The sequence below is a fragment of the Rousettus aegyptiacus genome, unplaced genomic scaffold, assembly GCF_014176215.1.
Source record: "Rousettus aegyptiacus isolate mRouAeg1 unplaced genomic scaffold, mRouAeg1.p scaffold_m13_p_17, whole genome shotgun sequence".
In the NCBI taxonomy this organism is placed as follows: domain Eukaryota; kingdom Metazoa; phylum Chordata; class Mammalia; order Chiroptera; family Pteropodidae; genus Rousettus; species Rousettus aegyptiacus.
Window position 1 is genome coordinate 28,023,864 of NW_023416292.1, and position 19,441 is coordinate 28,043,304.

The window sequence follows — 19,441 nt, forward strand, 5'->3', positions numbered from 1 at the left end:
ATTTTGCTCCCTGGACCTCTCAGTTTGCTGCTTTTCTGCATATATTCTAACTCTTCCTCCCACTCCTCCAAACCCTCCCCTCATGGAAGGTAAGGGAGCAGCCCATTACGGTCTTTCTTACTCCCCCACTAAGGATAGGTGAAATCAGAAAATTACCCAACGATGTTGTATAATGAAAAGATCAAATATTGGGAATCAGAAAACTATGTCTGAACCCTCCACCCCTTTGCTATCTCCTAAGTATTTAATTTTGGGCAATTGATCTAGCCTCTCTGAGTGCCGGTTTCCTTATCTGTAAAACAATAAAATCTAGTTAGTGATTGTGATTATTAAATAAGACAATGCACTAAGTACATTGCAGAGTGTCTGACATGCTGTAAACATTCGCTCATGAAATGTCAGCATCTTTCCTTGCTTCAGCTCCACCACCGATCGCAGGGACAAATCACAACACTTCTGTGAGCGGGTTTCCTCATCTACATCTATAACACGAAGTAATCAGACAACCGATCCCTAAGTATCCTCTCACTCTGTCTGCAATTCTGCCTAGCCTTGCTTCTTCCAGGCCTATCCCCGTCCCGCTCCCCCAAGTCTCGCCCCAGAGGCTTGGCTGGCTTTTTGCTATTCCCAAAGATGTGCCCAAGCTAAGCTCTCCTGTAGAGGATATCGCTTTCCCTCTTTGCAATTGGGCGCTCAGAACCTCCTCCCTCCTCAATATTTTGCCTATGGCGGAGCTAGAGCCCGCTGGCTCCCGCCCTCTCTCCGGTGATTGGCATAGGACGCGGCTCGTCCCCGCCCCCGCTTGACTGACGGCTGGGCTGCGGCACCGCCTTCAGTCCCTGGGCGCTAGCTGGCGGGGGTGGCTGGGACCGTTAGCTCGCCAGGCTGGCAGGCTGCGGGCCGCTACTCCGCTGGCGGCGAGGATGGAGACGATGCGAGCGCAGCGACTGCAGCCTGGAGTGGGCACCGGCGGGAGGGGCACCCTGCGAGCGCTGCGGCCCGGAGTGACCGGGGCGGCGGCCGCCCCCGCCACACCCCCCGCGGGCCCGCCGCCCGCCCCCCCGCCCCCCGCACCGCCCCCGCCGCCCCTGCTCCTGTCCGGGGCCCCGGGGCTGCCACTGCCTCCCGGCGCCGCCGGCAGCCCGGCCGTGCTGCGGGAGGCCGTGGAGGCCGTGGTGAGGAGCTTCGCCAAGCACACGCAGGGCTATGGCCGAGGTGAGTCTGCGGGGTCCCGCCTCCTGCCGGGACGCCCTCTGTACCGAAGCCTTGCTCCCACAGTCCTCTGGATCGCTCTTTCTGGCGCAGAGCCCTCACATGCATTTCCTTTTGGGGAGTTTCCTTCTGGGCTACACACACGCACACGCACGCGCTCACGCAGACTCACACTCATACACACGTTTAAGCCTCTCACCTCCCCTTTACTGAGTTACTGCTGTATTCTCCAGGGATCCCTTTTTACAGACACAACCCTGTTTTCTTCCCAACCTTTTCTCCTTCAGAAATGGAATTTCTCCTGGAGTTTAATGACTTAACATCTCTCTGCCTTTGAGGACCAGTCCCGTCGTGTGGGAGCCTATCCTTTATCTCAGATTCCAGACCTTTGTCATCCACACCCTCTCGATCTTTCTTCTGTGATCTCAGCAATTCCTGGGCTCTCCTGTAAATGTGTGTCACCTCCCTGACTTCTTAATTCTTTTCTTACCGTCACTCTGAGATTTCCAGTGCAACTTCAGAGTTGCTGGGGAATTCGGTAGTGCCTTCACAAGTCACTCAGCATAACTGCTTTTAAATCTGGACCCAAACCATTGAACTCACACCAGCTTCCTGTGACTTACTACCTCACTTCGAGGGCTTTTTTAGTATGGAGCCTCTCGACTCCCGCCTGTCTGGCTCTGTTTTCCTGGCCCTCGCCCAGGAACCGAGGATAAATCCCAGGCCTTGGCCTCTCAATGTTAAATTCCGTGGAAAAGAGCCAGCCAGAAACCCGATTTCCAACAGAAATCTTCCTCTTAAAGATGCCTAATTTCTAGGGCTTCTGAGAAGGGGGATTTGAGGATTTTCTTTGTTGTTTCTGTTTAACCAGTGCAGAATTCCCTGAGTTTCAACTCCAGATTTGTAGTGTAACAAGCAGGGGCGGTGGGATACAACATTCAGGTCTGGAGTTCCTGAGACATCACTTCTCTCTGGCTGGCCAGGTCCTGCCTGACCTGAAAGTGACTATGTCTTTAACTTTCTAGTTCAATAATAACGTAGAGAAAAGTTCAGGGCTTTCTCCACAGACAGTAATGAGCTGGTTGTGCTTTTTTTTAATTTTTATTTTTCTTCCTAAGAAAGTATAGTGAAAAGAGCACAAGCAGGGTTTGGAGTCTCACAAGTCTGGATTAAATCCCAGATTAAATTTCTGTCACTTGCCAGCTCTGTCTTCGGGGAAGTGACTTAACCTCACTGAGCTTTAGTTTTTTCAAAGGTCGTTATGCGGATTGGATGAGTTATTGCGCCTGACACATAATAATGGGTACTTTAAAAATAACGAGTATCATCTCAAATGTATTGGTTCATATTCCTTTGGGAAGAAGATGTCTCATTTTTTCCCCACTCTTAAATCTTTACAGGATAAACCCAGAGTCCTATGAAAACGGTTTTAGACCCATTTCGTTACATGTGCCCAATGATACACTTACCATCAGCTTCCCTTTGTTCTTCAGCAGTTTGACTCTGTCCCGTGGGGTGGGCACTCTGCAGGAGGCTGGGAATACAGCCGTGCATGATTCTGAAATTCGTGGCGAGGGGACACAGTTGTTTTCCTAGGTTAAGTCCTGTGTTTAACAGGGGAACTGCCATCAGCTATTGTCCTGCTGCTTTCTGTCTCTTTAAGTTGAGACCAAGGGCAGGCCCACCTCTGGGCATAGGATTATCCAGGAGTGGTCACTCTAGGTCTGAATCCTTCCTCTTGGAAACTTTCGTGAAAATCGTAGAGGGGTGTTTCCTTTTTCTTGTGTTACCTGGGGAGCCTCTGCTTTGGCGTCTAAACGGAGTGTCCTGTGAGCACTTTTTCATTTCCTTCGAAAGGATGAGGAAACAAGGGGACCGTACTGACAAAGAGCAATTGGTCAGGCTTCAGGCTCTGCGCGGTTCTCTCTTCCAGCCTCCCTACCTCCCACCACAGTCTCTGTGTAATGAGAAGGACCACAGTCCTTCTCATTAGTTTTGAGTTTCTCGTTTCCAGTCTGGGTGTCCAGCCAGTACTTCTGGAGAGTTTGGCAGATAGTTCAGCTTCAGGCAGGCAGAATCTCTGCCGATTTGGCTCAGAAACCCTTCACCACATGGAATCACTTATTCTGCTTCGATTAATAGGCAAAACTGCCGTTGGCATGTACCCACGTACCCTTGTGACTGGTGGTGTGGTATTTGGGGGCTGGCTCCAGTCCGCCGAATATCATTTACTCTGGTCCTTGCCCAGCCCGCCCTCTGATCCAGCGGTGCTTGGCTACATCATCTTCAGTTCACACCCTTCATCACCTTCTTACCGCTTGAAATTCACCTTGGAAGAGTCACGGTCTTCAGCTTTACCTCCACTCATGTAGGACCTCAGCATCTACACAAATCTACACAAATCTGTTATTTCTCACCTGTTTGTCCTGTATTTCCACCCCCACCCCCACCCCCCAAATCCCTGCCCAAGATACACACACAGCTCAGTATGCTGTAGCATCTTAGAGAACCTGGCCTTGTCAAATCATGGCTGTGTGATCTTGGATAAATTACTTAGTCTCTCTAGGCTTCATCTGTTCCATTTATTCATCTAATGACTATTTCTTGATCACCAGCTGCAGCGGTCAACAAGACAGATACTCAGGCCCTACCTGCATGGAGCTCGCGGTCCACTTCACAGAGCATGTGTGAGGTTTAATGGTGAGATAAAGCAGGATAATACAATAGAAAGAGAGTTGGCTTTGGAGGCGAACAAACATGGGTCCTAAATCCTGGTTCTGCCAGTGTGGCCTGTTCCTTCGCTCATCGACGTTTTGTAGAATGGATATTATAACACCTATCTTGATAGTTTCGTGCGGATTAAATGAGATAATGAGTGTAAAGCGTGCAGCATATAGTGTTCAATGAGTGGTTGCTATTACAGTGCATTTGGAAACGCTTTGAACGCCGCTCACGTGACAGATGCTGTTAGCCTCGCCGTCTCCCTTGCCCGTTTCTTCTGTGTGGTGTATAGTCCCCTTCTCCTAATGTCTGACATCTGGAAATCTCCAAACTGGCATGACTGACCGAATGACTTTCCTCAGTAGGTAACTTCTGCATTGCCCTATTCAAACCTATTTTTTTTTTTTAAAGTATTCCTCTCCATTTATATCCTAATATGGTTCTGTGATTGGAAATTCCGCCCAGCTTTCCGCTAGGTTGAACAAGTGAATCTGGTGTGATATTTTCTGTCTAGTTGTTCCTTTTCCTCAAAACCACAGGCAGCTTCTTTGTAAGTGACCGTGGAGTTAAACTGATTGATCTGAATATTTCCAGTTTTCGGAATTGGAAATATTCGTTTCCTGTGGTTGCTCTAACAAATTATCCCCACTTTGGTAGTTGAAAACAACAGAAATTTATTCTTTTACAGTTCTGGAGGCCAGAAGCCCTGAAATCAGTGTGACTAGGCTGAAAGCAAGGTGTCGGCAGGTCTGCGCTCCCTCCAGAGGCGACGGGGACGATCTGTTTCCTGGCCTCCGCTAGCCTCTGGCGGCTGCCGCTGCCATCTCTGCCTCCACGGTTACCTCCTCGCCCCTCTTCTGTGGTCCACCAACTATCCTTCCCTAAGGATACTTGCGATTGCATTTAGAGCCCTCTCAGATGATCCAGGACAATCTCCCCATTTTAAGATCATCTGACACCTGCAAAGCCTGCAAGTCTTTTCTACATAAAGCAACATTCACTGGTTCCAAGGATTACGACCTGGACATCTTGGCAGGGGGCATTTTTCAGCCTACCCTAGTCCTTTCCCAAAGTCACTGTCACTTAGCACTCAGGGGGAGCTTCCACAAATTGAAATAGAAAATATCAGATAAAATACTGCTCACCAGCTTCCCTATTTTTATAACAATAACGTGAATTAAGCCGGGCCGGCCTATTCTCACCATCTTTCACCACAGAGAACCTTCTCACTCACTCCCAGTTTCGTTATCTGTTTACTATCCATCCATGCTCTTCCGTTCCAAAATTATGTTCATGTTTATGACATGAAGTTTTTACTGTGGTTTTCTATGTTGTTTTAATGGTTTTACTCTGGCGGATATGCTATCTGTACCTTTCACCCCACTTAGACATTCATCTAATATTTTCTCTCCTAAGAGCAAAACCAAAATTACTCTCTTTTGGTTGCTGTTCAACATCATGGTACAAGTAATTACTATTCCTCAGTCTCTCAGTCTTTCTTGTCCCTGTTAGCTCAGCGGCCATCGGTGACTTCCAAAAAGCAGTGGCAGCCGTCAGATGTGTGTGCGTCAATGTTTGCCTCCCACCTCACTGTTCTTTTTTTTTTTTTTTATAAAATCAATATGACTTTGTTATTACACTGAAGTTCATGTGACTCACTGTTCTTTAACCATCCTTACAGAAACCATTATATCCATGGTTCCTCACTGAAAATCTTTTAAAAACTCTGGGCACCACCCTCCCCCCCACATAAATATTCGTGTGTACACACATAATTTTCTTAAGAGTTTTCAGGGACTTTTGAACCCCCTTGAAGCTCAACCGTGGACTTGGCTTTGGGCCCTGGGTTAAGGTTCCCAAACTGATAAAACACTGGCATCAGGATACCTACATTCCTGCCCGCATCTCTGCCACAGCTGTGTGACCTGAAGCAAGTCACTTACCCTTCCTTTGCCCGAATTGGGCTAGATGATTTCTAAAGTCCCTTTCAGCTGTAAAATCGAACGTGTCTGGGAGCATTTTCAAATACAGATCACGATTAATTTCTTTTTTTTCCGGAGCATTTGCCCAATTTTCCATTTCATGTTTACATTTCTGGAATAAGGCTCCCTGTTTCCTGTGGCTTCAAGTAATTGTTAAAAAATAGTCCCGTACTCTGTCAAAAGGAATTTGACTGGATGAAGAATGGACGCATGCTTTTTAGTGGGACCTTCCCCATTATAAGTTCTCCTCCCCTTCCTCTTTATTTCAACATTCTCCCTGTTGTTCGCATGTCAGGAGAGCTGTCATTCAGCGCATTGTCTCAAAGAGGGAACTGGGGCTGAAAAGATCTCAGTGGAAAGAACAAAGATGGCTGAGCTTTCTGGGCAGCAGTGACCTTCGAGGAGCCCCTGCCAGAACTAAGGGTGGGAAAGAGAGTTTCCTTTTCATGCTGTCTTTTAATGGAAGAATGAACATGCTAAAGTCAGTTAAATATAGGGTATTAGGAAAGAGCTAATGCTGCTTTTCAGAGGCTGGCTGGTACACGGAGTGCTCGCTTCAGCGGTAGAGCAGGTGAGATGATAGTTATTATTGGCCACTAGATTTTTTAACACCTTGCCGGAAGAGAGTGTGTGTTATTTATCTTTGCATCCCTAATGCCTAGAGTAGAGCTACATACCTATCATGTGCTCATATTTTTGCATAACGTTTGTGTGGCAACCATGAAAATGTGCCGTTCATATCTCCTGGTGCCAGGAGCACAGCTGACTGACAGCCTTGAGCTGCTGCCCTCTCCAGGTCCATCAGCACATCCGTCCTGAGGCTACACATCCTGCAGGCTGCTCCCGGACAGTGACAGAGCTCAGCAGGGGTACTGACGCAGGCACATCCTGGCGAGAGGCGGAACCCCTTTGGCTTGAGGACTTCCCACGGGCCCGGCCAGACCTTTCTTGGAACCGCACTGCAGCCTCATCTTCAGCCTCCTTCTTTCGCTCTCTTCTTCTGCAGGTGTCGGACCCTCGGCATGGTCCGAAGCCTCTCCCTTCTCCTGCTTCCTCCCCAATAAGTCTCTTGTATGTCTGTCTGCCCCGCGTTGGTGTCTTCTCCTTGGCAGACCTAAACTAACACAGTTTAAAAGGATGAGTGAGGCCTTGTAACTGAGAGTAGAAAGTAATTATGCTGGAAGATACTGGAGAATGCTTGTGATAACTTATTATGAGGCTTTAGTTAAAGCCATTTGAAATGTCTGGAACCGTTGAGTCAAAGTGATCATTTCCAAAGGCAAACTGATATCTCCTCTCCTTCCATCCATAACCCTTCAATGGCTTCCCTTTGCTCTTCGGATGAAAGTTTATTTTTTAAGCACTCTGACCTGGCCTCCGAGGCCTGACCTGGACTTGCCCCCGCTTCCTTTTGCAGCCTCATCTTGCTTCGCACTTCCCCTCCCTCTCTCTCTTCTAGCCACACGGTCCCTTTATCCACCATGTTCCCCGCTGCTACAGATCCTCTGTACGTGCCGTTCCTTCTGCTCAGAGCCCTATTCTCTCACCTTTTTGCCTGGCGAATTCAAATTCCTATCTAAGAATATCACCTCATCAGGGCGGCTTTATTTGGACCTTCTTAACTAGGTCAGATGCTCCTGCAACATTTCCCACCATCTAGCGCTCCTTTATAGCACTTACCACAGTGGCTGCCTTTCATTTGTTTGAGGTGATTCGGTTCATATCTCTCTTCTTCCTTAGACTGTAAGCTACATAAAGGAAAGGAACGGTATATGGTTTTGCTCACTATCGTAGCCTAGCATCCAGCACAGAGTCTAGCACAGAGCAGGTATTCGATACATATTTGTGGAATGGTTGAGCCCAAGTATTGGGGGATGAGGGGAACCGTCCTGGAATACAGTGTCAGGTCTGGGGTTTGATTTCACTCTATCTAAAACCAGTAAGTTAGCCGGTTACTGTTGCATGGATGCCGGCAGAGGTCAAGAGACTTCTGGGTCAGAGACAAAGGACTTGATTACTCATAGCACAACATGAGCATCGTGTCTGTTGGGACCGGTTCCCCTTGCCTCCCAAGTCCAACATGGAGGGCTCGGGTAGGCACTCGCACAGGCCGTGGGTTGCGTTACAGGAGAGGGACACCGAGTTTGGGGAACCTGCCATTTTACAGCAAGCAGTAAGCAAGCTTGTCCTGTGTCCCAGAGGGATACGTTGTCTCATCTGTCAAGGGTTCTTGCTGCAAACACAATCCTGAGAAACGGCCCAAGTAAACAGCAGTCATGGCCTTGACGTCTTGGCATACCCAGCAAGGTGGAAGGTGCGCAAGACCTGCGGAGGGGCGTCTCCCAACGCAGCTTCTCCAAACATTGTTTACATCCAGGGCAAGCCTCAGAAGAGAAATTCGTTTCTCTCCTTCTTTCCCTTCTACCCCCACCCTCTCCCTCCCCCATCCTCTCTCCCCTCCTTCCTCTTACATAGTGTACACATAGCATTCCAGGACAGAAAAGGAATCTGGCCTTGGGTTTGCTCACCAGAAGTGTGGGCCTGAGAACGGCTAATAGGATCACATTTCCTTGAGTGGCAGTATAGTGTGATGGTTAAGGACAATGACTCTGGAACCAAGAATGCCTGGGTTTGAATTTGTGCTCTGCTACTTTGTAGCTATTACATCCTTAGGCTATTACATCCTATAGCTATTACATCTCTGCCTTCCTTTCCTCATCTGCGAAATGGGGATAATAAGAGGACCTGCGTCATGAGGTCGTCGTGATTAAATGGGTGACATGCAGTAAGTGTTCAGTAAATGTTAGCTCTCGTTACTGTGGCGGTTATCTGTTTGCGCTTCCTCAGGCAGTGATAATGACCCGCTGACCTCGGAAACTCCGCCTCCAGTATTTCAGTTATTCCCCTTCGGAGTCCAGGACTAATCAAAACGTGAAGTGGCGAGGTGAGGGGGGAGGGCAGGCGCACTCTGGTCTTCCTATGCAAATGGACTTAATCACAGTCTGGGTTTATTCGTCATAAACTGCTTTTAAATGGTAGTAGGTAGGGAGCTGAGGAAGGTAGACGCTTGACATGGGCGCGGCGTGGAAGCAGAGCGCCACTAGGAGGCGCTCTCGTCGCTGAATCCATTTCTCTCTTCGCAGTGAACGTGGTGGAGGCGCTGCAGGAATTCTGGCAGATGAAGCAGTCCCGTGGGGCCGACCTGAAGAACGGGGCGCTAGTGGTTTATGAGATGGTCCCCTCCAACAGCCCTCCCTATGTCTGCTATGTCACCCTGCCCGGGGGAAGCTGCTTTGGGAGTTTCCAGGTAAGAGCTGAGAATCAGCAGTAGCCCGGATAACTGCTTAGGTGCCCGTAAGGCTTTCTCCATCACTTTGGCCATTAAATCTCTGTTTGAAATCACTTATTTGAAGGCCGGAACCAAGTCTGGGCAGATCATTCTGGTAAGCATCCAATGCTCATCTGACCACAAAAAAAAACCCTCAGGAGCATGATTTTCCTTCACCCTGCAAAACCTCAAACCCACTTTCAATTTGAGCAGTTATGAAGATGCCTGCTCAATGTATCAGACTAGCACCTGACCCATGTCCCTACATGGCTTTCCAACTTCCTGCCATCTCCTCTGGAGGACACAATAATATTCCTTGACCCCAGTACTTTTTCATAGGTAAACTACTAAGGAAAGCAATATTTGAGTTCTCTAAGGGACCTAAGGGGAGGGACTACGTTTGGTGAAAATAGTACCCATCTAAGAGTTAGCAGATCCAAATTCTCATTCCCCTGACTGCCAGCAGGGCACGTCAGGTAACTTCTGGGCCTCAGTTTCCCTACCTATAATATGAAAGAGATAGGTTAGATTATTTCCGAAGTCTTTCTAGTTCTAGCACTCTGCAGTTATATGAAAGACCCGTAATATGTGATGATGAAAAGAGAGCTCGTTACCGTAGGATAGTGGGAAGTTTGACTAGTGTGATCATTATCATCAGAGATGGATTCTTTACGTTGCAGATAGGGAGGTAGCCTTCTGAAACGTCAACTTAGAGTCTCAGTGGGAATTTAGAGAATAGACACTTTTGTTATGTTTCCATACGTTTTATATAATCCTTAGAGAAAGTTATTACCACTGCTATGTGCACCTTGAACTTCCCCATCAGATCACTTATCACAACATACGTAATTGATTGTTTCTCTCTCCTAGTAGACGATGCTTTATGGACGCAGAGATAGCGTCTGTCTTCTTCCTTGTTCAGATTTAAATCCTAGCACAGAGTAAGCACTTAATAAATCTGTTGTGTGAATGAGTGCCATTACAGCTCAGTTCCTGCCTCAAACACCAACAGTCTTAGGGAAGCCTCATTTCAGATCTGGTGACTAAATTTTTTTCCCTCAGAACACCAGCCATTCGAGAGAAATAAATATATGTCCAGGATGACTACTGTTTATGCTTTCTCTTCTAGAGAATAAGATCATTGCTTTCTTTTCCCACCTTATCATATCATTGAGTGAGGATTTGATCATTTTATGGCGATGCCCAAAGTTCAGCCATTATAGTAATTTGCTCTCCGTTATTTCCTGAAAGAGTAGAATTACTTGTCGTGGCCCCTTTCAGTTTCTCTCTTTTATATTCACTTTAGAGCATGTGAAATTTCTCCCGGTGATTTTCTTAATAGGTAATTTTTTAGAAATGACACTATATAGTAGAATGGGCATCAGGCTAGTAAATGGAGAAACAGAAAAATTGAAGAAGCAAGAAGACTTAGGGTTAATGTACCAAGCTTCATATGCTGTCTCAGAGAGATCTGTCACTCAAAGGAAATTGGGAACTACTGATATTAAGGATGGTTAAGTACCAAACACATCCTGGTCTGCTTTTTAAAACCACGACATCACTTTCTTCCTTTCCTCTAATCCTAATCGTAATGACAGAGGGCACAGAGGCCTTCAAAGCAGCCAGTGAAGATGAATTATTATAAAGGAATACCATGGCGCCTAGGGATTTGAACTTGAGTGATTGAAGACTTCTGAAACTCAGACTTGTTCTGTTATACCTATGTTGGATACAATGTAAAAACATGAATTTTAAATTTTTTCATGCTTTCCTCGAGTCATCTTTCCTTCTCTTAGCCATCCCTGTCCTCCTTGCTTTCACTGGGAAGAAAAAAAAAAGACTACAGATGCCTTCTTCAGACCTTAGACTCTGTTCAGGGATAGCCCCCTGGCTACTATGTTATTGTGGGGAACTGCCTGCTCACAGCAAAAAGCAAAGTCTAAGAATCCCAGATGGGTGCTTCTGATAGAGACTTGCGGTCTCCTCTGCAGAAGCAGCCTAGACACAGTTTCGTTCTCATCTTAGGTTTTCTAGAGGAATGAAAAAAATCTTGCCTATCCACAGAACAAGAAAACAACCTACAGATTTGTCAGGCTGGCCAGAATCTGGCTTTTGAGTAATTAATTCCGTTGACAGTTAAAACAGGGCTATTTTTCTTATCCAGTGATTATCTGCTGACTTCAGCAGCCTTCCTCATTCTGCATTCAATTTGGTATGAGCTAGAGCCATCCCCAGTTCCCTAATGATTTCAGGATGTTGACTCAGACTTAGGTTTCCAAATGTCCCGACCATTTTGCAATAAAAACTTTGGAGCATGTGCTGAACAAAACTAATTTATCCGAAGAGTGTCCAAATGTCTTCCATCCCAGGCGCTTCGCCCCCTTGTTCCTTCTCTCTCTCAGATCCGCATGTACACGTATTTTCTCTCTCTCTCTCTCTCCCCTGCCTAGTTTTGCCCCACAAAAGCAGAGGCCCGGCGGAGTGCTGCAAAGATTGCCCTAATGAACTCTGTGTTTAATGAACATCCTTCCCGAAGAATCACTGATGAGTTCATTGAGAAGAGTGTCTCCGAGGCCCTGGCATCTTTCAATGTAAGTTACTTGGAGTTGGAAGGAAAGAGAGTGGGGATGGGAGAACTGGCTGGTTGGGAAGGACTGCATATCATGGGGAGACAGAGCATGAATTCTTATTTTCTTTCCTGTCTACATCTCTGTTGTTGTTTTTTTTCCTACTCTGTCAAGCTTTCGTATTACATGCTGTATATGTCTCAGTCTCTAATTCTATACGTGTCTGTTTTTACTGTTATTTGTCTCTTTGGTATCTAGAAACCTCTGTGTCTCTTTGATCTAGAAACTTTTAATACAAGATTTATGGAATTTTAGAGATATTCCAAAATAAAAATGGAGCTTAAATTTTGCTTTCTCCAATTTTGATTTAAGACCTTAGTCCCTTCTTCCTTCACTGATCTTTTATGTAACTTTTTACTGTCACTCGTCTCTTGCCTCCATTACTTCGTCTTGTTAATAAAGCACACTTTATAATACAGTGTCTTGTCTTTTTTCATTTCTAGAAATGGGAGGATAATTTACTTTCTTTAAAAAGAACACCTATTCTTTTGAATGATGACGATAATGATGACAGCCATAGCTAATTCTAATTGAGCATTTACTTTGTGCCAAGGACTGTTCTTGGGATTTATATGTATTTTATCTCATTCGATCGTCACAATGGCCCTATGAGGTATAATACCATTATTACCCTTGTTTCACAGATGAGGAAGTTAAAAACACAGAAGTGAAGTTTTCCCTAAAGTGACAGAGCTAGTAAGTGGTAAAGCCAAGACTGGAACCCAAGGTGACTTACAGACTTCTCTAGCTTAGGGTTCACCTTAGAAGTTAACACTGTCTTCTTCCGCCCTACCCAACCCCTCCCCACCGCAAGTTCATTGACAGGGTCAGACCAATGTTCTGCTTCTGCTCTCTGCGTTTAAGATATAATTACATGTACTAAACTGCTTCAGTTATCTGTTTTGTGGATTAGTGTTGAATACTTTAAATTATAAATTGGCTTCCATCTGTTTTTCTCCCATCACTTTCTGCCCCAGTCAGCAGTAACTGCAGGGCATAAAAACATTTTTATATTAATCAAAGCAATTAAAATTAAGAAAGCACATTTGTCATTCCTGTCACCTAATGTATTGTAAAATGAAACCTTAGTTTGGATTATAGAAAGCAGTGGTTATGAACGTGGGCTCTGAATCTGTTATTTTGAAATTATGATTCTACTGTCTATGTGACTTTGAGCAAGTTACTTATTCTAAGTCTCAGTGTCCTCATCTGTAAAATAGGATAACAATTCTACCTATCACATAGGATTATTGGATAAAAGAGAACATATTCAAGCCCTTAGCACACGTTATGTATTTAGATGCCTTTGGATGCCAGTAATAGAAAACCTCACTTCAAATTGGCCTAAGGAAATAAATAAAGGAACTAAATGTATTATCTAACATGGATAGGAAACCCAGAACTAGGGCAGGTTTCAGGGCTGCCTGCATCCATGGATCAAGAAGGTCATTATCTACTGGCCCAAATTCTTTCCATCTCTCCACTCATCCATCCTCTAGGTACTGGCTTTGTTCTTGGACCAGCTCCCCTCAGGGTGCAAGGTGGCTACAGAATTCCAGACACCAAAAACAGACACAACTATATTCAGAAACCGAAAAAGACCATCTTTAGTAGCAAAGAGTCTTTTCCCAGAAGCCCTCCCACAGATCTCCCTTCTACCTCCCAATGGCCAGGATTCCCACATTAAAACCAATTTAAAAAAAATAACAAAAAAAAATTACAGGCAAGAGTGATCAGGATTTACACACTGAGTTAGGATAAAATCACTCTTCCCATAAGCAAGTGGGAGATGAGGAGTCAGTAGAACGAGAGTAAGTAAGGAAGAAGGATATAGATGTTGGGTAGGTCACCAGCAGCTTCTACTACAAAGTGTAAGTATAGTTTAAGTAGAGAAACGTAAACTATTATTATCATGCTCCTATCTGATTAACCCCCCAAATTGAGAACTTAATGGATTTCTCATTAATATTCCTATATAATCCCCATTCTTCAGAATAACAATTTTCATCTGGTCATAGCCATGGGTAAAGAGCGATGCCCACGTTCTTTGCTTTCAGATTTTGTTCTTTAAAAGTCCTGAATCTGACACTATAGTATACTGTGCTTTTTTGACAAATCACCTAGCCTCTGTGGATCTGAGTTTCCTCATTTGTAAAATAAGTAGGTTGAATTAAATTAACTCTAATTCCTTTCCAATTATATTCTGATGTTCCTACCACTTATCAAGTATTCTGTGATTAAATGTCTGTTAAATAAATGGAGTTCATTTATAACTGTTTGGCGTAGTAGTGTCATATGAGGTAGAACTTCCCGACGGGTGGGTCATGCCACGCTGATATGCTCCAGATACGTTACAGACGTTTCATGCTATTGAGCCCCTCAGCTCTCAGGGGACCGAGCAAGGCCTGAGGCAGACGGATTTCTCTGCCCCACAGCCTCCGTTGGCAGGCTGCTCTGCCAGCAGCCTCCTCTGTATACCCCAGTTGGCTGCACAGACACGATCATTTTCTATGTGCCATATCTCGGAAAATCTCGGCGGTACTGAATAAGGTATAATATTGAACAATTATAGGCAAAAATGAAAATGGTGGCTTGCTTCAGAGCCCTAAATCCTAATAATGAAGTTTTCGTTTTTTCTTCCTCCCTCTAGCTTTTCACTTCTAAATCCAAATTGTGAGATCTTTGCCTCACCATGAAGATTAATGACATGTGGCATGGTTTTTTCTCATGAGCCACAAAACAGTATGATCTTGAGTGGTTCTGACCTCTCGTCGACTCTAGCACAGTGAAAACAAATAATGATAATAAGCCAGCACGTATGGCGTCCTTAATTAGTGCCTGGCATTATTTTAGGTGTGATACATGTACAGTAAAACCCCATGATGAAGTGCCCCCCAACAAACTGAACTTAGATATAACTTCATTGGCTCCCGACCTCTACCCTGTCCCCTTTCTCAAAGAGAGCAGAATAAAGTTCTTAGGAGGTGGGGGTGTGTGGTGTGGAAGAGCAGGCGAGTTCTCAGGAAGCAGGAGGAGAAATTTGGGTCCCTGTGTTCCCAGTGGTGTCCTGGACTTATTTCCCCTGATTAGGTTGACGAAAGGGTCACCAATAAACCAGAAGTCCCAGCCAGCCCCAGGATTTGGAATTATCCTCAACAATATTAAACCAGCACCAAATAGCACCAAACCAGGGCCAATCCCAGAATGGATTTAGATGGTGTAACTGGTCACCAGGTCCAGAACAATAAGGCGCCCACATCTTATACGATTGGAGATTTTAGGTATTTAACCCTCTTTAAATTAAAAAGTGTTTTATTTAATTCTCGAAACAATCCCATAAGGTAGATCTATGATTATTCCCACTTTACAGATGAGGAAAGTAAGGAACAGAAAGGTTAAATGACTTCACCAAGCCCACAGGACTAGTAGAAGCTCCAGTCCAGGGTCTTAACTTCTACACTGTATTGCTTTTTGTACACACTAGGCTTGCAGGTAGGACATGTCTCTTAGTTCTACCCCTGCAAGGTCATGTGACCAATGGAAGCCACACAAGGCAAGTGTGCAGGAGGCCAAACTGCTACCCAGAATTCGCCACGCTTATGGCTCCTGCTGTGTCCCTTCAAAATGCACTTGCCCGCTTGTCCTCTAGGCTAGTCCAACTCCACATGCCGAACTCACTGTGTTCCCTTGGCTAAATCGGGGCTCTTCTCCATGTCTCAGTGTTCCCCATTCATAAATAAGGAAAATCAGATGGACCTTTCTCTGTCGCCCCAGTTCAAATGCGTGGCGACTCTGGAGTCCTCGAGGACTCCAGGAGAAGAGCCACTAGCTACTTAAAGCTATTGAGCACTTGACACGTGGCCAGTATGAGCTGAGATGTGCTATAAGCGTGAAAGAGATGACAGATTTTGAAAATGTAGTACAAGAAAAAGAATGTAAAATATTTCATTAATAGTTTTTTTTTACAAATTACAGTTGAAATAATATTTTGAATATATTAGGTTAAGTAAAATATGCTATTAAAATTAATATGTTATGTTATTAACTACATTTCCATTGGGCAGTACTGCTTGAGGTGATAATCCTGACTGAAAATCTATTTCTCTTTTCCTTTCCTCTGTTACCAGGGCAACAGGGAGGAAGCTGACAACCCAAATACAGGCATTGGTGCCTTCCGATTCATGCTGGAATCCAACAAGGGCAAGTCAATGCTGGAGTTCCAGGTACGATTCCGCCTACTTCCCCGGCTCTAATAACATGTGTCAGCGTGTATGAGTGTGTGCGTGTGCATGTGCGTGTGCGCGCGCCTCCCACTCATCCCTAACACATTGATAGTCGATTGGAAAGGAAGGGAGAGAAGGCTGGTAGAATATTTTTCAAAATGTAACTACCTTCTTTCCCCGAAGGGCATATACGAGTTGGTATGAGGGATGCCGCCACAAATATATTTCGTAAAATGTAATTCCGATGCAACCTCCCCACACAAAATCACTGTCCTGGCACTGCGTGTTTTCTTCTTCTAGGAGCTAATGACAGTTTTTCAACTGCTGCACTGGAATGGCAGCCTTAAGGCCATGAGGGAAAGACAGTGCTCTCGGCAGGTAAGAGAGAACTGTGGGTGAGAGGAGTTTGGCAGAAGACTATTTTAAGGTGGCCGTTGTGTCAAAAATAAGCGGGCTCGCGGATACCAGCTGATGAATATTGACAGTCTTGCTTAAAGTGGCCTCTTCGCTGTTTAAACCTCAGCTGTGATTCTCTGGCCCGCCTGGCTTCCCCCACCAGGACGGTTCCCTTAAGAATCTTCTTAGAGACTTCGGTGCTGACTGCAGTTAGGACCCCAAGGCTAAGAGTTCCTAGTCTCAGTTAGGTCGCTGAGATGTGAAACTTCACCTTGTCCATGACCTTCACATTCCTCTCCTCCTCCAGGAAGTGTTGGCTCATTATTCGCACCGGGCCCTGGATGACGATATTCGCCACCAAATGGCATTGGACTGGGTGAGCCGGGAGCAGAGTGTACCGGGGGCGCTGTCCAGGGAGCTGGCCTCCACCGAGCGGGAGCTGGACGAAGCCCGGCTGGCAGGCAAGGAGCTGCGTTTCCACAAGGAGAAGAAGGATATCCTCATGCTGGCTGCTGGGCAGTTGGGCAACATGCATTCTTCCAACTGCTAGGCGTCCACTCACCCGCATACCCCCTCCCCATCCGCTTCAGGCCTCTTTTTATATGTTCTTTCTAAGACTTAGTGTGATTTCTGTACATACTTCCTCAATTTTATACTTTAAAATATAGATATATATATATATGTATAAATTCTCCACCTGGATTCTTATTTGCTGAGAGATCCCTTTTCTTACTTCTAGTTTTCGGATGTGGTTTCATTTCAAACATCTCCACTCCACTTTACAGGAAGAGCAGGCTGTCCTGGGAGCTGTTGGCTCTTACACTCCCAGTAACTCTGTGTAGTCATTTCAGTAACATAAGACGATTGACTAAGGGTTTAAGTCTCATTTTAAAATAACAGGGAGCAATAAATTAAATAATAATAATAATAATAATGGGGAGCTTGAATAAGGACTCTGCACCCCCCCCACCCCATTCCTGCTTTCTCTCAACCCAACAGGTTATGTGTGTGAAGCCCTCAGCTTTGGTTTATCTTCAGCTGGGCTCACTTGGTACCAAGTTGTTCCCCAGTAACGATATTTCCTAACCTACGCCACCCCTCCCTTATTCCTCCTCCGACTCCAACTGGTACTTCGTTTTGAGTCTTCCTGACTTTTTATTCGGAAGGAAGTAGAGATCTGGTGTCTCACTGTTAAATCATTCCTGAGAGGGTGCCCAGGAACAAGAGGAGTGATAAACACAGTCCACAGGGCTCATCACCGAAGTTGCTTTCAGGGCATAGAGGCCACATCCAGATTTCCAGAATCGCTTTACACTACAGAAGGGGTCAGGGCTGAAGCCGCTTATCTTTCCACTCCTCCTCCCATGCTCGCTCAGCTTAGTTAAGCCTTGTATTTAGACCTTCCTGTCTGCAGAGATTGGTAGAAGGTAAAACATATCTCCCTCCTCTCTCTCCTTCCATCATTTTGCTCTTTGGAAAAATTATCTGTCCTGTTTGGTGAGGGCCACGTTCCTCTCACTGCCATGAAGTTGCTGCTGTCTACTACCTGAGATGTACATACCTTAGATTCACGTTTGTTTTCTCTGTTTTCCTTCCTCTTCCTCCACATTGATTATTAGAGCATGAGTAGATCCAGAAAATTAGATGAGACTTTGGCATTCTGGTCCTTCCTGATTGGAACCTTGGGAGACCTGCAGGAGGGGAAAGAGAATCAATGATCAGCTATTTGTGTTTTTAATACTGTTCTCGTTTTCCCACATCTCTCCTGGGTGGAACCAGAGAGAAATGATCTGGAGTACAGCTAAAGCTTTCACCTTTGGGAAAAATTTTTGTAGGTCTCTCTAAGATATATTTCCTCCTTGTTTCTCTAGTCTCCTATATACTATGTTATAGCTCAGCACACTTTCTAAACTGAGATTGGGAAGTTTAATGTTCCTATAGTTAGTCTTTCCATTTAACGATGATACAATTTGCTTTCAGAAATAGGTTAGGAAACAGACCACAGTTTGCTCTTTTGGATCAGATAGGGACAAGATCAAAGTCAGCTTAACTTGCTTTTGAAATCATCTTGGTGACCAGTACACACGGGATCAGAGAGAATTCCTTGAATTCTCTAAGCCCCTTCTTAATAATCCATGAAGCATGTGTAGGGTTGGAGCAGAGGCTCCTACATTAAACAATAGATGTGTCTATTCAGTTTTTATTGGGATTTATAATCCAGAAATCATAAACCCTCATTTCTCCTGTGCTCATTTCTCTGGGAAGTTTTAAGGGGTGAGTTGTGGGAAGAATTTGTCCTTGCAGCTCCTGGATTTATTGCTTTTCTCAAATACCAACTACTAAGATCCCAAAGAACTTGAGAAAAATTGTTCCCTATCTGTAAACTTTTGGTGTTAAAGATTTCACTTATCTTTTTAGTACTTTCTATGTATTTTATATGTATAATTTTATACAATTAAAAATAGATTTTTGTCTAGTGAGCCAGATTGACTCTTTCTTGAGACCTGTGTATCAGAGAAGCTTGAAAATGACCCTTTCTTTTACACATACACTAAAAAAAAGAATTTTTATTAATATTTTTTGGGTGGTAGAAATAAGATGGTACCGCTGGGAGAAGGCATTGTGTCTCCCTTTCTTGGCACATTTGAGGGGCCTGGATTTTGTCCTTCGTCCTTTCTGCTCAAGCTCTACCCATTTCCGTTGGCAATCTCACCCATTCTGGTGCTCTAAACTCTTATCATACACGAGTCTCAAATCTATCCAACCTATGTTGAGCTTTTATATCTGTATTTCCACATATTGAACATCCCCACCTGAATGTAACAGAAGCTCTTTGATGTCCCCTTGTTAAATGTCCAAAATAAAACCTGTTTCTCCATGTTCTTCTCTTTGAATCCCCAGATCTGTTGTTGGAATTGTTTTCTACCCAGTTTTCAAAGCTAGAACCTCAGA

At 44.9% G+C, this 19,441-nt stretch overlaps 1 protein-coding gene and 1 long non-coding RNA gene across 2 annotated transcripts; one reads left to right on the forward strand and one right to left on the reverse strand.

Annotated features, from left to right (window-relative positions):
* Positions 1 to 835: 835 nt before the first annotated feature.
* Positions 836 to 19,371, forward strand: LIX1L (limb and CNS expressed 1 like). The gene is made up of 6 exons (XM_016142939.2): positions 836 to 1,215; positions 9,059 to 9,222; positions 11,694 to 11,834; positions 15,998 to 16,093; positions 16,394 to 16,471; positions 16,797 to 19,371. The coding sequence occupies exons 1-6, from the start codon at positions 924 to 926 to the stop codon at positions 17,037 to 17,039; spliced, it is 1,014 nt and encodes a 337-aa protein (XP_015998425.2). The 5' UTR covers positions 836 to 923; the 3' UTR covers positions 17,040 to 19,371.
* LOC107509977 lies at positions 13,454 to 16,880 on the reverse strand. Its single transcript, XR_001596684.2, has 2 exons — positions 16,761 to 16,880; positions 13,454 to 14,647 (listed from the first exon to the last, which is right to left on the reverse strand). It is a non-coding gene; the product is annotated as an uncharacterized LOC107509977 (long non-coding RNA).
* Positions 19,372 to 19,441: the final 70 nt, after the last annotated feature.

Excerpts from the sequence above, each read along its gene's own strand:
- LIX1L (XM_016142939.2), top strand. The coding sequence starts at position 924 with ATGGAGACGATGCGAGCGCAGCGACTGCAGCCTGGAGTGGGCACCGGC. Across the intron at positions 9,223-11,693 it reads GCTGCTTTGGGAGTTTCCAG|TTTTGCCCCACAAAAGCAGA; the intron begins GTAAGAGCTGAG and ends TCCCCTGCCTAG. Across the intron at positions 16,472-16,796 it reads AAAGACAGTGCTCTCGGCAG|GAAGTGTTGGCTCATTATTC; the intron begins GTAAGAGAGAAC and ends CTCCTCCTCCAG.